Below are 16,114 nucleotides of genomic sequence, written 5' to 3' on the forward strand. Positions count from 1 at the left end.
AACAGGTCTGAAGGATTTTCCTTTCAGCAGATTCTGGGTTAGTAACCACCAACTGAGGCTTTGGGACACCCTTGGGGACAGCCGCATTGGCAAGTCTAAGGCTTGAATTGTTTTGTTCCAAGCAGACAGGATACTGTTTTGCAACAGTCTTGAATGGAACTGGCCATAGGGAACCGCTTTGAATGAAGCCACCATCTTTCCTAGCAACCTCATGCAAAGGCGAATAAAGGGATCGCCTTTTGACCTGACCATCCACCCCAGCTCTCTTATGGAGTTGATCTTTGCCTGAGGCAAGAACACCTTTTTCTGGGCTGTGTCTATTATCAGACCCAAGTACTCCAGCCTTTTTAGCAGTTTTAAGGAAGATTTCTTTAGGTTGAGAATCCAACCCAAACTTTCCAGGTAACTGGTTGTAATGTGAACACTTTGCTCCAAATGAGCCACTGACTGGTCTATAAGCAATAGATTGTCTAAGTATACCAAGACTGTTATGCCCTGTGCTCTTAACCTGGCTAGAGGTGGGGCCAGGACTTTTGTAAACACCCGGGGTGCTGTAGCTAGCCCAAAGGGCAAGGCTACAAACTGGGAATGCTGCTGTTCTACCTCGAACCGCAGAAACCTTTGGTGAGTGGGAAATATAGGAACATGCAGATATGCATCCCTGATGTCGATAGACGCCAGAAGTTTTCCTCCTTGTAGGATAGAAACCACTGACCTGATCGACTCCATGCGAAAGGAGCGGATCTTCAGGAACTGATTTAGATTCTTTAGATCTAGAATGGGTCTGACATCTCCATTCGGTTTTGGTACTGTAAAGAGGTTTGAATAAAACCTCAAACCTTGCTCTTCTGTGGGGATTTTATGATCACCCCCTGAGCAATTAAACGGTCTAGTGCCCGAAACAGAGATTGCCTTTTCCCTGGATCTTTGGGAACGTTTGACCCCAGGAAACGAGACGGTGGAAAGTCTTGAAATTCCAGCTGGTACCCCAGAGTTACCGTGGAGATGACCCATCTGTCCTGAATTTCCTCTTGCCAGACTTCTGAAAACTGCAGAAGTCTTCCCCCCACCCTGTTGAAGGGGGGCGCCTCTTCATAATGAGGCTTTAGAAATCTGTTTTGCAGGTTTTCGGCCCCAGGACTTCTTTTGAGCCTGACCCTGAGGTTTTCCTCTAGAGTCTGACGGCGGAGGCCGTCGCCACTGTCTAGAGGCGGAAGCCCCTGGCGCAGGAGAAAGAGCCTGTTTAAACGAAGGGCGTTTAAACTTTCTTTTGACTGGCAAAAGAGTACTTTTCCCACTAGAATTTGCTTGGATGTATTTGTCCAAATCCTCCCCAAATAGCCGATCCCCATGAAAAGGGAAACGAGTCAGGAGCTTTTTACATGGTGCTTCGGCTGACCAATTTTTTAACCACAGGATTCTATGTGTACTAGCACAAGTGTAAGGCGGGATGCCTGGTGAATAGAATCTTTAATGGCATAGCATAATGCTTTTGGTAGTTCGGCCAAATCCCGGGCTTGTTGTGCAGGAACCTCTTTAAGGGCCTGTCCAAACTGGCTAGGGATTGACAGACACCTATTGCAGTGACTGCAGGCTGAGTAGCCGCACCTGCCTAGGAAAAAGCGTATTTTAACAGGAATTCCAACCTCTTATCTGTTGGATCCTTAAGCATTTGTGCATTGTCTACTGGACAAGTTAGACTTTTATTCACACTGGAAATCGCAGCGTCAACTGCTGGTACATTCCATTTTTTGGTGAGTTTCTCCTCCATGGGATAGAGAACTGAGAATCTCTTTGGAGGGAGAAAATGCTTATCCGCGTGATCCCATTCAGCATAAATAAGCTGTTCTAATAATGCATGGACAGGAAACGCATGCAAAGGCTGTGAAGGTTTTAAGGAACCCAAAGAAGAAACCGAACTTTCAGCAGACTCAGTTAGCGGTAGCATGAAAGTGGAACGAACCATCTCCGTAAGAGATTGTACCAGCAATTTCTCAGATTGTGAGGCTGAAAAGGGTTCACCTATCGTTGTTTCCTCTGCAAAGGAGTCATCGGTTTGTGTTTCTTCCTGATCGCCTGAGGGTAACACCTCATCATGTGCCTACTGTCCCCCTTGCAAAGGGCCTAAGGTGGGGGAGGGGGATCTAACACGCTTCCTATCCATTTGAATGAAGGATGCGATTAAAGCCACTAATCTTCCTTCTAGGCCCTGCAGGGTGGAGGAAAAGGCATCTTCAGTCACGTATACAGGGGCTGAGATGAGAGAAGCAGCTGCACCACGAATTTGTTCCAATGACTCACCCTGGCTTGCCATAATTGGTATTTCAGGCGAGGATGACAGTGTGGAGACACGACTGGAAGGCCTAGCGCCTGGGGGTGAAACCTTTAGTACCTTTTTGGTCTTTGTGGTGTCTTTTTTGGTATGCATACTCCTAAGCACAAAAGCAGAGGCACTACATTTAATTGCACTAATTGCTGAACATAGTCTGACAGTGTAATGCCGCTATATAAGTTCAGCCTAGCGCTGGGAAAAATGTCCTTCCTGTCTTAGGAATGCCACTTCCAGCCCTTACGTGCCCCACCGCTCCTGTGTCCAGAGTGTAGCCTGCTTGCTCCTCCTCACTATACAGCTGAGGAGAGACTGCCCCAGCTGATCCTTAAGCCTGCGTCCTTGTGGAGGCTACACGGTGCCGCGCCTAGGCCCCGCCCCCTCCTTTTTGTTCGAAAAAAATGTTCCCGCGTGCGGCTTTCGGGTCCGCAGACCCAACACGGGGGGGAGAGGCAGAGCCCAATGACACAAGCAGGCAGAGGAAAAAAACATATGGAGAAAACTCGGGACCTCCGCCCCCCCCCCCCCCCCCCGCTTGGGGTATTGTAAGGGGGGTACAACAACCGCTGATTCCCTAACCCTTCTGGTCCCTTCAGGGGGGAGAAAAGCATGGCAGATCTCTTACCTTAAGAGGAATCCCCCTGTGCAAGCTGCTGCGGACACACACAGACTGACACTGAACTGAAGTGAAGACAGATTAAGGTATGTGCATATTCTCCCTCAAGTGGGGACTTAAGGCACGACAACATCTTTCCCTAAAGAAGAAAATCCTAGGTGGACTTTTTAGTTCCTAGGTTTCTTCCCTTACCTTATCCCCACTGCAGGATTTGCTGATTTAACAGACAGATCCAACCTTCACCCATCACGGTGGGCTGCGTTTAGCAAACCTTCAAGGACCGGGTCCCTTTTTATCGGGGTTCCACTCCCTTGGACCTGTAAAAGCACCCCGCTAGGAAAAACTTCAGGTAATGTAACATGACCATAGCCCTGGGTCCCGGGATCCAGCCCTGCAAAGAGAGGCATTACAGGCAAAACCTCGTGCTTTGTATACGAGGCCAGGGTACCATCCACTTTGGCCTCAGTGGCACTTTGGATGGATCCGGTCTATGGAGGCTATTTAAATCCAGCATGGATCCCTTCTGGAGCTCCTCACAGCACATCTTCACTCGTGACCAACACCTTAGAAACTGGCGAAAAAACTGAGGTACTCCTGGTAGGAGGAGGGGTTATATAGGGAGTGAACTTCCTGTATTGGGTATACCAGTGTCCATCACCTGAAGGTGCCTATATACCCACATAGTAATTACTATGGTGCTCTGTGTCCCATGATGTACGTAAGAGAATTATGAATGCAATTTACTTGCTAGGGGGAGAACCTCTGGGGGACTCTAGGATGAAAAGGACCTGGGGGTCCTAGTAGATGACAGGCTCAGCAATGGCATGCAATGCCAAGCTGCTGCAAGCAAAGCCAACAGAATATTGGCATGCATTAAAAAGGGAGTTCACTCCAGAGATAAAACGATAATTCTCCCACTCTACAAGACTCTAGTCCGGCCGTACCTGGAGTATGCCGTCCAATTCTGGGCACCAGTCCTCAGGAGGGATGTGCTGGAACTGGAGAAAGTCCAGAGAAGGGCAACAAAGCTATTAAAGGGACTGGAGGATCGCAGCTATGGGGAAAGACTACAAGCATTGAACTTATTCCCTCTGGAGAAGAGACGCTTGAGAGGGGATATGATTTCAATGTACAAATACCGTACTGGTGACCCTAGCATAGGGAAAAAACATTTCGCGAAAGGGAATTTAAAAAGGAAAATGTTTGCCAGCACACCATGGATCAACAAGGAAGCATCCAAGCAAATTATTTAATGCATGAGCACATCAAAAGAGTAGTGCAATGTTTCGGAGTCATGCAGGACCCCTTCATCAGATGCCTGATGAAGGGGTCCTGCATGACTCCAAAACATTGCACTACTCTTTTGATGTGAATCATGCATTAAATAATTCCCTTGGATGCTTCCCTGTTGATCCATGGTGTGCTGGCAAACATTTTCCATGCGACTTCTGAACCAGTTCCCAGCTGGTTGTTGCTGCAGCACTCAATCCCTTTTCCAGGAACGTGTGCAACAGAAATATGGTGTACAATAGGGAATTTAACCATTTGGCTGCTGAATGACCGGGCCATTTTTTGCGATTCAGCACTGCGTCGCTTTAACTGACAATTGCACTGTCGTGCGACACTGCACCCAAAAAAAACTGACATCCTTTTCCCACAAATAGAGCTTTCTTTTAGTGGTATTTGATTGCCTCTGCTGTTTTTATTTTTTGCGCTATAAACAAAAAAAGAGCGACAATTTTGAAAAAAAAAAAAAAAAACACAATATTTTGTACTTTTTGCTATAATAAATATCCCCATTTTTTTTCAAAAAAGCACATTTTTTCTCAGTTTAGGCCGATATGTATTCTTCTACATATTTTTGGTAAAAAAAAAAAAAAAAATCACAATAAGCGTATGATTGGTTTGCGCAAAAGTTATAGCGTCTACAAAATACGGGATAGATTTATAGCATTTTTATTATTATTTTTTTTTTTTTTTTACTAGTAATGGCGAACTGCGATTTTTATCATGACTGTGACATTATGGCGGACACATCGGACAATTGTGACACATTTTTGGGACCATTGGCATTTATAGAGCAATCAGTGCTATAAAAATGCATTGATTACTGTATAAATGTCACTGGCAGTGAAGGGGTTAACACTAGGGGGCGATCAAGGGGTTAACTATGTTCCCCGGGGAGGTGTTTCTAACTGAAGGGGGGGACTGACTAGAGGAAGTGACGGATCGTGATTCCTAGTTAATAGGAACACACGATCTGTCACTCCTGTCAGAACAGAACAGGGAAGTGTGTGTTTACACACACGCGTTCCTGTTCTGTGTCTCCTGCCCACGATCGCTTGAGGCCGGCGGTCATCGCGACCTTCGGCCACGAGCATCGGCACCCCCGCTATACAGCGGGCGCACGCGTGTCTGCTATCCCGATCCCGCGAGCCGACGTACAGCTACGACGGTTTGCGGGATCGTGCCGACCTGCCAGAGTATAATGATGGCGGCTGATTGGCAAGCGGTTAAAAAAGACACGCGGCTATTCACTAATATTAGAAGAGAATTAAAAAAAACTATTAGATGGGCACCTTAACGACCACAACATAAAGGGGTACACAATGTACTATTAACATATAAGCAAACACAGGTTGGACTGGATGAACTTGTGTCTTTTTTCAACCTCACCAACTATGTAACTATGACAAACGCAGTAGAACCACACCGCATTTTTAGGTGACATTAAAATGAATGGCATCTGAAATTCACATTGTGCGATTTGTACCAGAGCGTTATTTGAAATCTCAGACAGAATTGCAGCGATTCTGCCTGCGATTCAAAACGCCCAGGTGTAAGGGCAGCCTAAATCTGCTGCTGCCATAAATTGTACAGTGATCTAGAACAAATGGATGTCTCATTTATTCATTTGGTCCTCTTTCGTCCCCTTTCTACATTGTAAGAGAAAGGAGAAGGCCCAAAGATGTAAATGCTGTAGGAGAATGTATAAACAATTGTGCCCCTCCATTTTCTTTTTGTACTAATGAACTTCTGTAATGTATGAGTTTTGCCATAAGCAGCCTAAACTTTAGTTTGTATAGAACCACTTCCTTTGAGTTATTGTGGTTAGGCTGATTCCCAGAAAAGCTTCCTGTTTTCTGTGAAGACATAGGCTATTTCTGTTTCTCTTTTCAACAACCTAACTCGTGATAAGGAAGTACTGAGTAAGCTTGTATAACCCTTAAGACACGTATGCCTTATATTCAGCCCCTCCCTTGTTTTACTTGCATATAAGCCATTGTCTTCCTCATTAAAGTCAGACATCTTATGAACACACTCAAGCTTGTTTCTCGTAGTCTCATTTGGTGTCTCACGGATCCGAAGGTCCCTGTGGTCGTCCAGCATAACCAGGGTGGTCGTCAAGGTGTATAATTACTTTTAAATGCTACACTGTTTAAATCTGTGATTGCGGTTATTGGTCTACGTGCCACATGGTACGCTTGGTTCACAAGCGTTAACAGATGTACTGGCCACCCAAAGGTTTTTATAGGGCCCACCACTTTGCTGTTTAACCACTTCCCGCCCAAGGTCATATGACGTATATAGGTGTTACTATGCTGTGTTGCCTCCCTGGTTGCATGTTTCATATAAAAAGTCCCAAATCTTGCTCTAATATACCTCAATTGTCGGGGATGGAGGCACATGTATTTGGCCCCATATAAAGTCTCAAACCTTCTTTCAACGTCATGACGTCGCAGACCCTGGGTTGGGATATCTGAAGGATGCCTCCAGTTACAGGCATCATTCAGATATCTTCTTTTAGAGCCAGCGATTCCCTTCATCGTAAGAACAATCATAGCAGCTGTTCAGCCGCTTGATTTCTGGTGGGCTGGATGGTCCCTGAACTATCTAAGATCATTCGGAACCTGGCCTCTGCATTTGAAAAAGTGCTGCCGCCCCGGCTGGGAAGCTGAGACCTTTTATTTATTTATTTATTTTTTTATATCAGGCTTCCCAGCCTAGAAGGTGATATCTGGGGAATTAAAGACCCCAGATCTCACTGTAAAGGGGACTGGTCATGCCATATTCCTATTACAAGGGATGTTTACATTCCTTGTAATAGGAATAAAAGTGATTAAAAAAAATGTAAAAAGAAAGCATCAAAATAGAAAAATAAAAGTAAAATGAACAATAAAAAGAAATATTTTTAAAAACATTTTAAAGCACCCCGGTCACTGCGTGCTCGCTTGCAGAAGCGAACGCATACGTAGGTCGCGCCCGCATATGTACACGGCGTTCAAACCACACATGTGAGGTATCACCGTGAACGTTAGAGCGAGAGCAATAATTGTAGTGCAAGACCTCCTCTGTAACTCTAAACAGGTAACCTGTAAAAAATTTTAAAGTGTCGCCTATGGGGATTTTGAAGTACCGAACTTTGGTGCCATTCCACAAGTGTGCGCAATTTTAAAGCGTGACCCACCTACCTTTGTGGAAGACCTCCTGCGATCCCTGTTCCCCGGAGCTCAGCTATCCCCTTATTTCACTGTGGAGAGAGCGCACAGAGTCCCGCCGCAGCGGGGACCGGCTGGTTCCCCACCCCGTACACTGATCCTGCGCCTGTTAAACTTCAGGGACTGAGATTAACTTTTGTGGGCTGCACGAGTGATGAAGGAAATCTCCTACCAAAATAACAGGCTGCTTTTATTTCCGGATTATACTGTTGAAACCCAGAAACAACGCAGATCCTTCAATGCGGTCAAGGCGGCCATGAGGGCGAAGGGGATTAAATACAGCATCCTTTTCCCGGCGAAGCTGAGAGTGGTAGATGGCGAGACAGTGCGTTTTTTCACCAATTCCAGGGAAGCTACCTCGTGGTTGGAGTCGCTACCTTCCCTGAAATGAGTGGATCCTCACCTTAAAGTACCTGAATTGTGGGGCACCCTCACACTTAGTATGTTTTGATCTGGGGAGCGGACTTTATGCAGTATTGTTTATACGGGTTTTGTATTCCTAGTTGCTCCCCTGGTCTGGTCTTAGGTGCCGCCTCCACGATGTGTGAAGGAGTCCCGGGATGCCAGTTCACACAAAGCTGCCTGCTGTGGGGTCCCTGGATTCATTGCAGTGATCGGTGACTGTCTCCATGTTGGTTTTGAAGTCAGGACTCCATATGACTGACATCCTGACCAACTCCAGGTCACCATGTACCTAACCCTTTGAAGTTTTGTGCCCCTGGTTAGTCCAGGTGAATTATCTATACTCATATATGTTTGGTTACCTATGGTTCTCTAGCATCTCCCGTTGGGAAGTTCTGTGCACCCTGTTGGCTTAGATTGTGGTCCCCCCTCTGTGTATTTGAGGTAGAGGGGTGGCTGACTCTCTATTGTTGACTAAGGCACGCCTCCCTGAGTGAGCTACTCTGAAAGAGTTGGGTTTGGGGAATTATGCACAATCCCAGTTTATGGGGTCTGCGGGGTGGGGGGAGGGGCGGGTAGCCGTTGCTGACCCTTGTTGGTTTTGGTTTAGTTTTTTTGTTTTTCACGGTATATTTTTCTCAAATTTTTTCTGTGACAATATTCCTTATCTTTAGGTATGGTAAAAAAATCTGTGTCATGATGGACTCGTGGCTCTTGTGGCTGTGGGCACTGGTGTCTGGTCTTCTGCCTGGGTGGTCAATCCTGCCCCCGGGGATGGAGCACGGTGGTAGTTACTACCGGACCACTGTTTTTGCTTATAATCACTCTGGCTAGTTCTTCAGTACTCTCCTGGAATGTCCAGTGACTGAATTTGGCTGTTAAACATTCTCTGGTTTTTAATTATCTAAAAAAGTGTGCCCCTCACATCTGTATATTACAGGAGACCCACCTTGTGGGTTCACGAGTCCTTGGCCTCAGAAGGGCCTGGGTGGGTTCACACTACCATGCCACATATTCTAGTTATTCCCGGGGAGTGAGCATTTTAGTTCACCGATCTCTCCCCTTTCAGCTGCAGGATGTCAAGACTGACCCAGGCGGAAGATATGTCATTATGCATATGATAATCGCTAACACTGCATACGTGATTGTGGGATTCTATCTCCCGCCTCCTGCAGATATGTCTCTTTTGTATGATATTATGCGTATGGTTATACGGTATGGTACTCCACATGTCATGTTGCTGGGGGATTATAATTTGGTTCCGTGTCCGGATGTAGACAGGCTACATCAGTCGACTCGCAGGTCTCCTGACCTTATGCAGAGAGCCGATACCTTTGAGCTTATTGACGCTTGGCGGCATTATAATCCTTCTGAGAAGATGTATACATGTCATTCGTCTACTTTTCTGACCCTCTCCCGCATTGACCTGGGGTTTGTTACGCGGGCGGTGCTGCAGAGGGTTTCAAAGGTACAAATCCTCCCTAGAGGAATCTCCAATCATGCCCCTCTTATGATGATGGTGCGGTCGGGGCCCACTGCTGGGCAGAAACTGTGGAGACTGTCGGGGCACTGCATAGCAGACCCTAAGGTTTAGGAGGATATGTCGGAGGCCTTGTGTCATTATTGAAAATGCTGACTCAACAGGGACATTGGTGGTTTGGGATGCATTTAAGGGATGGCTGAGGGGAGAATATACTTCCCGCATTGCTCATAGCCAAAAGCAGTCTGTGCGGTCGCTGGGGGAACTGGAGAGTAAGCTTAAGGACAAAGAGGCAGGATATGTCGCCGCTCCTACCCCTCTTAACTATGGGGCCTGGCAGTGTGCGCTCAGGGCGGTTGAACTTCTTAGGATAGATATGACAAAGAAGTCAATGCTTAGTACGGCCCAACGAGTTTGAGTATAGAGATAAAAAAGGCAAACTGCTGTCGTGGCTGTCCTGAGGCCAGAATGCTAGTACTCATGTTGGGTGCATCCGGAATGAGGGAGGAGTTACCCTCACGAGCCCTGATGAAATCCTTGCTAGATTTATGTGTTATTATAGTTCCCTTTACTCTATTAGAGTGGACCATGAGTTATCAGATCTCGGGACCTACTTGGATGGGGTGGGGACTTTTCCACTCTGTCCCGGGAGGCCAGTGAGAATCTGGAACAGGATATTACCCTGGAAGAGGTCCAGATCGCTATGACCCAAATGCAACCTGGGAAAACCCCCGGTGTAGATGGCATCCCGATCGAGTTTTATTCCACTTATCAAGAATTTCTAGCTCCCAGACTCACAGGGTTGTTCGCCCAGTTTGCTGAGCTGGGGTCTTTGCCGGAGTCTATGTCCGAAGCTGTGATTGTGTTGGTGCCCAAGCCGGGTAGGGACCCCGAAGACTGTGTCATATCAACCGATTTCCTTAATCAATGTCGACGCAAAGCTGCTGGCAAAGATATTGACCAACCGCCTGGCGCAGGTCCTGGATGAGCTCATCCATGTGGAACAGACGGGGTTCATGCCCGGAAAGGGTACCGATATCAATTTGAGACGACTTCACCTCAACTTGACCATCCCCCATGATGATGCTGGAACAAGAGTCATTGCCTCACTCGATGCCGAAAAGGCATTCGATTCGGTTGAGTGGGGCTACCTTTGGGAGGTTCTGGGTAGGTGTGGTTTTGGCCCTCATTTTTTGCGCTGGCTGCAGTTGCTCTATGACAAACCCACTGCTTGTATAAGGACTAATGGTGGGATTTCCGAAAGGTTTCTACTACAACGTGGCACGCGTCAGGGTTGCCCTCTTTCGCCTTCCCTGTTCGCCCTGGCGCTGGAACCCCTGGCTATCCTGCTCAGGGCGTCCCGGGAGGTGGAGGGGTTGATGCCCTGTTATACTTACATGACGCGGACTCCTCCCTGCGGGCTGCTCTGGAGCTCTTCGACCGGTTTGGCCGTATCTTGGGGGTCCGAATAAATTGGACAAAGTCTATATTATTCCCTCTTGACCCCATGTCATGGGCCACTGCGGCCACCACCCAATTGCAGTGGGTTTCTATTTTTAAATATATTGGTATTCAAGTGAGTCGAGCCCCTCTGAATTTTACGAGCTAAATCTGCGCCCAGTGCTATTACAACTTAGAGCTAGATGTGCCTCCTGGGGAACTCTCCTGCTTAATCTGTTGGGACGCATTAACTTGATAAAGATGGTTTTTCTCCCTAAGTTTAATTATTTATTTAGAAACTCCCCAATGTGGATCCCGAACATATTCTTTAGAGAACTAGACAGCTGTATTGGGACCTTAATTTGGGCAGGGTCTACCCCTCGGCTGGCACGATTCACCCTGTGTCTTCCTGTGCGGTGCGGAGGATTGGCGTTGCCTAATTTTCGGGTATACTACTGGGCGGCCATTTTGGTGTCGGTCCGTTGGTGGTTTGTCCGCTCTAGAGCTAATGCTGCAGTGTGCCTAGAGGCGGCTCTTCTGGGCTCCCTCGGAGATCTTGGGAACCTAGTATATAGGGGATCTGGGGCTTACGTTGATCTTCCGCTTCCGACTAGGACAATGCTTAGAGTGTGGGTGGTAGCTAGGAAGAGGTTTCACAAGCCGAACCAGTGGTCACCTTTTCAACCTTTGTGGGGAAATTCTAGTTTCCCGCACTTTCGTACAATTCCGGACCCGCAAATATGGGCAAAGTATGGGGTGAAGACTCTTCGAGATATCATGCCAGCATTATTGACCTACAAAGACCTCTCCACAAAGTTTAAGTTGCCCAGGTGGATGTATTTCCGATATCAGCAGTTGTGCCATGCAACCCGAGCACAGTTCCCAGGACCCATTGTCCTTTCCATGGATCCCATAGAGGAACTCTTGGCTCAGGAGTCGCTTTCCAAGCCTCTCTCTTCCCTCTATTTGTCACTACTCAGCTTGGACTCTCCCCGGTTGGAGAGATTGTGGGAGATGTGGAGGGCTGACATTCCCACACTTGAGAAAGAGAAGTGGAACGATTGTTTTGAAGAAGGTTTTGGGTTGGTTATCTCTTCTAGGGATAAAGTAATACAGGCTAAGTTTCTTCATAGGGTGTACTACACCCCGCAGCGGCTGCACAGATTGTACCCCTTGAGAGACCCCCTATGTGGTAGGTGCAAACGGGAGGTAGGAACATATTTCCATATGTTCTGGACTTGTCCTAAAGTGATTAAATTCTGGGCTGCGGTGTATGAGGCCATTAATGAGCGCCTTGGGTTATCATTGGTCCAGTCGCCAGAGTTAGCACTGCTCGGTATACAGGAAGATGATCAAAGGCCACGTTATACTAAACTCCTGATTGCCTTCTTACTTTATTATGCCAAAAATACGATTCTTCTTAAATGGACCTCCGCATCCCCCCCCACCATGACGCTTTGGGAAGAAACTATTAACAAAGCTCTCCCACTGTATAAAATGATTATTTGAATAGAAAGTGCCCCAAGAAGTTTGAGGGTATTTGGTCACCTTGGACGGCTTAAGTTTTATTTAAGAGACATATTTGAACAGCACGATGGAACCTTTGTACACTTTTTGTTCGAGAGGCTTTTGCACCCCCCCCCCCCTCCCCATTCATACTCCTTGTATCTGATGGACTTTTGCTGGAGATCCATTCTGATTCATTTAAATTATAAGCTATCGATGATCAATTCTGGTGTGATAACACGTTTTTAAATATGACTGTGACTAGCAACTGGATTCTTGTAGTTCTACCCTCCATTATATGACCTGTAATGTATACTATTTATATTTCTGTCTTGTACCATGCTTTTCTTAATCAATAAAATGAGATCTTTGACCGTGAAAAAGACGCACAGCCAGCAACAACCAAGTGATAAATAACTATTTCTATTTTCCCATGTGAAGCTATCTGTCTAAAGGGAACTGGGAATAAGTAATCAATTTACTGTTTATCTGCTGAAGAAAGTATTAGGTAAATTATAAATATACCCGTACAGTTAGTAAGTGACTCAATAGAACACTCAATCATGCTTACCAAGTCTGCATTTTGTACGCCCATGTACTCTAAGTAGTCTAGAGGAAGACCCTTCCGAAATTCAACATCCTCCTCAGCTGCAATCTGCAGGGATGCTGGTAAGAGCTAAAGATACAAAAGTAAAATTAGTTTGTAAAAAAGAGGATTCCCTATATCTATATGTAATACCCCTTTTTTAAAGTAACTGTATGAACATACATGGCAACTGGCTACTTTAGCTACATGACTATATAAAATGATGTGTTCATAAAGCTTTGAGTTCCCCTTAAGGGCCAGTTCACACCAGATCGCAGTGCAGAAAAGGTGTGTTCAATGTGTGTTTCCAGCACCTCGTTCAAAACGCACTACCTCTGTGATCTGCTACTGGTGCCAATACTGTACATTGTTAATGGCACCCCAAATGCAGGCTGCAAATGCAGTGCGCATTTGCGGACATCAGGTCACATGGTACTGCAGTATTTTAATGGGAAGCCATGCTGTACACATGGGCAAAATGCCATCATGCCAGATGGGCCTGCATTGTATACATATAAATAAATACACACTTTATATATAATTGCCCGATCAATGGTGTCCTATTGCCCGATCAATGGTGTCCTCAATGCTGAGAAATACATGCAGATACTTATCCATCATGCCATACCATCAGAATTTATTCTGCAGCAGGACAACGACCCCAAAACATACAACCAATGACATTAAGAACCATCTTTAGCGTAAATAAGAACAAGGAGTCCTGGAAGTGTTGGTTTGGCCTCCACAGAGCCCTGATCTCAACATCGAGTCTGCCTGAGATTACATGAAGAGACAGAAGGACTTGAGGCAGCCTACATCCACAGAATAACCTGTCAAGTTCCTTCAAAAACTGGGTGCAACTGTACCTAGAAGAATTGATGCCGTTTTGATTGATATTGATTTGATTTAGATTTTTCTTCTGGATGCTCATTTTGAATTTTGTAAATTGATTAAAAACAATTAAATTATATATTTTTGAAGGCATTTTTACTTTACAGCACTTCTTCACAACTGCCTAAAACTTTTGCACAGTACTGTATATACAAGTTTAAATGTGTGTAATTTCCAGATAACTTTTTATGGAGTATGTCTCATGTCAGTATTCACATGGGAAAGGGCAGGGATGCTTTAACCAGTGCGCTTGTAACGGTGTGACAGAAAGTATTGCAAAGACCGTCATTTTATTCTCTAGGGTGTTCGAAAAAAAATGTATAATGTTTGGGGGTTCTAAGTAATTTTCTAGCAAAAAAAAACTATTTTTAACTTGTAAACAACAAATCTCAAAAAGAGGCTCAGTCCTTAAGTGGTTAAATGTCCCTGCTGTGATATATGTACGAGTGAGCAATAGTGAGCATATAGCTCTCTTGTGCTACAGCCCTTCTTGGTTTTTGTTGCTGGTGATTGCTGGGACAACATGGCTGTGTGCAAAATGCAAATATATATATATTATTTTTTTTTAAGTAAAGATTCTTTTATTCAAGCATATCAGACAAGAAAACCCACAAAATACCCCTAAAAAGACACAATGATATAGAAAAAAAAAAAAGAAAAGAGAACTCATAAATCATAAATGCATTAATATACATTTACTACAGAAGCCACACCTGCAGCAAATGTTGGCATTTATGGGCATATTTTTCTAAATGAAAGTTTTAAGTTGTGAAAAATATGCCTAAACATGTGCATGAGTAAATGCCGGTGTTATTGGTGAAAAGGCATACAGGCTTGCATAGGGTTTTCTGTAAAGCATTCCATTGGGCAATAGGAACTAAAGTCTCATTTTACTCTGTACGCCCATATGCTGTAAAAATTACAGATGTGTGCATGAGCCCTAAAGAAAGAAGGCAGTTGGATGCAATTAAGTATTAGTGCCTGCACAAACCTTTACATGACACCCAAGAATCCCTGGTTCCCCAAATCCTGCAGCACTATGACTTTAAGAACTTTCTAAGAGCTGGCTGATCTCTTAGTGTATGTTCCCCGATTAAAATGGGTGGGGTCATGAAATTGTCCCATCAGCTTCCAGAAAAGTGTCAAAATTTGCATTTTACAGCACCCCAGAATTAAAGGTACCCAGTATACAGAAGCCATCTAAAGGTATGTGCAGGCATTATAGTGCTTTAGATTGTTCAGCGGGTAATTACATGCTTTAATGTCAGTTGCTGAAAGTTGATATTTTATTATTATGGAACATGTAAAGGTAAACAGCCTTTGTCCATTTTTCCCAGTTAAAACTGAAAAAATGTCTTCTCACTTTTTCCAGTAGGTCAATCCAGCTATTCTTCTGGAATGAAGAGATAGTTATGTGCAGGGAGTGGACATCAGGAAGACAGTCAGCTTGGTGAATGAACCCTCGAGGGAAGTAAAGGAGATCTCCAGCTTCCAAAATCGTCTCCAGAATGGGCTCTCCAATATCACGGTCTGTGAAATTAGCTGCTCAAAATTAAACATATTCACATTGTTACTTGGGTACAGCCAAAGCAAAGTGAAAGAAAATTTGGTTGTTAAATTTGTATCTAAAAAGCATCTGTGCAGATCAAAAAAAATGTGTTCCCAGTACTAGCAATTAAAGCAAAATCTGCAAGACAGTCTCATGTCAAAACATAGTGTAGTGTAATAGGAACTGCTAAAGTAATGCTCTTTGTATTTTGACTTATCTTGCTTGGACAAATGACAGATTGCTTTTGGTATCAATTTTAGTATACAATTTGAACATACAGTATTTAATTAAACTTGCTGCTATGGCTTGTAGAAATTCATAATTAGCTGAATAAAACCTTAAGGCTGGGTTCTCACTGGTGCGATGCGGGAACCACAGCGATTCCTGTGCGGGTTCCAACATCGCATCTGAGTCAATATAAAGTTAATGACACCCCCAAATCAGTTCGCAGAATGCTGAACAACCATGTGATTCTATTCCAGTGCGGACATAAAGGGTCCCGCACCATTTTGGTCCGAATGTGATGCGATTTCAGTAGGGTTGCACCAATACCGATACTAGTATCAGTGAATATACTGAGCATTTGCACGAGTGGCGGATGATATGAAGGTTCCTATGTTACAAACAACCATTGGAAATGGTACTATTTGTACTAAAATAAAAAATATGCAACATATGTTTGCAAAATATGACAATGAATTAAAGTGTTTGTTCACCAATGCCAGAAGTCTCCCAAGCAAAATAGGTGGAAGCTCTGGTGCACGAGGAGAACTATGATCTAATTGGTATTGCTGAATCTTGGCATGATTGGGCTAT

General features: G+C 44.8%; 1 protein-coding gene across 2 annotated transcripts in view; it reads right to left on the minus strand.

The window, feature by feature from the left end:
• The window catches only part of RIOX1 (ribosomal oxygenase 1), a 345,989-nt gene that overhangs the window by 229,771 nt on the left and 100,104 nt on the right, over positions 1 to 16,114 (minus strand). For both annotated transcript variants that reach the window (XM_073627655.1, XM_073627656.1), the window contains exons 9-10: positions 15,113 to 15,291; positions 12,844 to 12,948 (exon numbers count right to left, since the gene is read on the minus strand). In XM_073627655.1, coding sequence (XP_073483756.1) covers positions 12,844 to 12,948; positions 15,113 to 15,291 — 284 coding nt within the window. The remainder of the gene's footprint in view (positions 1 to 12,843; positions 12,949 to 15,112; positions 15,292 to 16,114) is intronic.

This window comes from Aquarana catesbeiana, linkage group LG04 (genome assembly GCF_042186555.1).
Source record: "Aquarana catesbeiana isolate 2022-GZ linkage group LG04, ASM4218655v1, whole genome shotgun sequence".
NCBI lineage: Eukaryota > Metazoa > Chordata > Amphibia > Anura > Ranidae > Aquarana > Aquarana catesbeiana.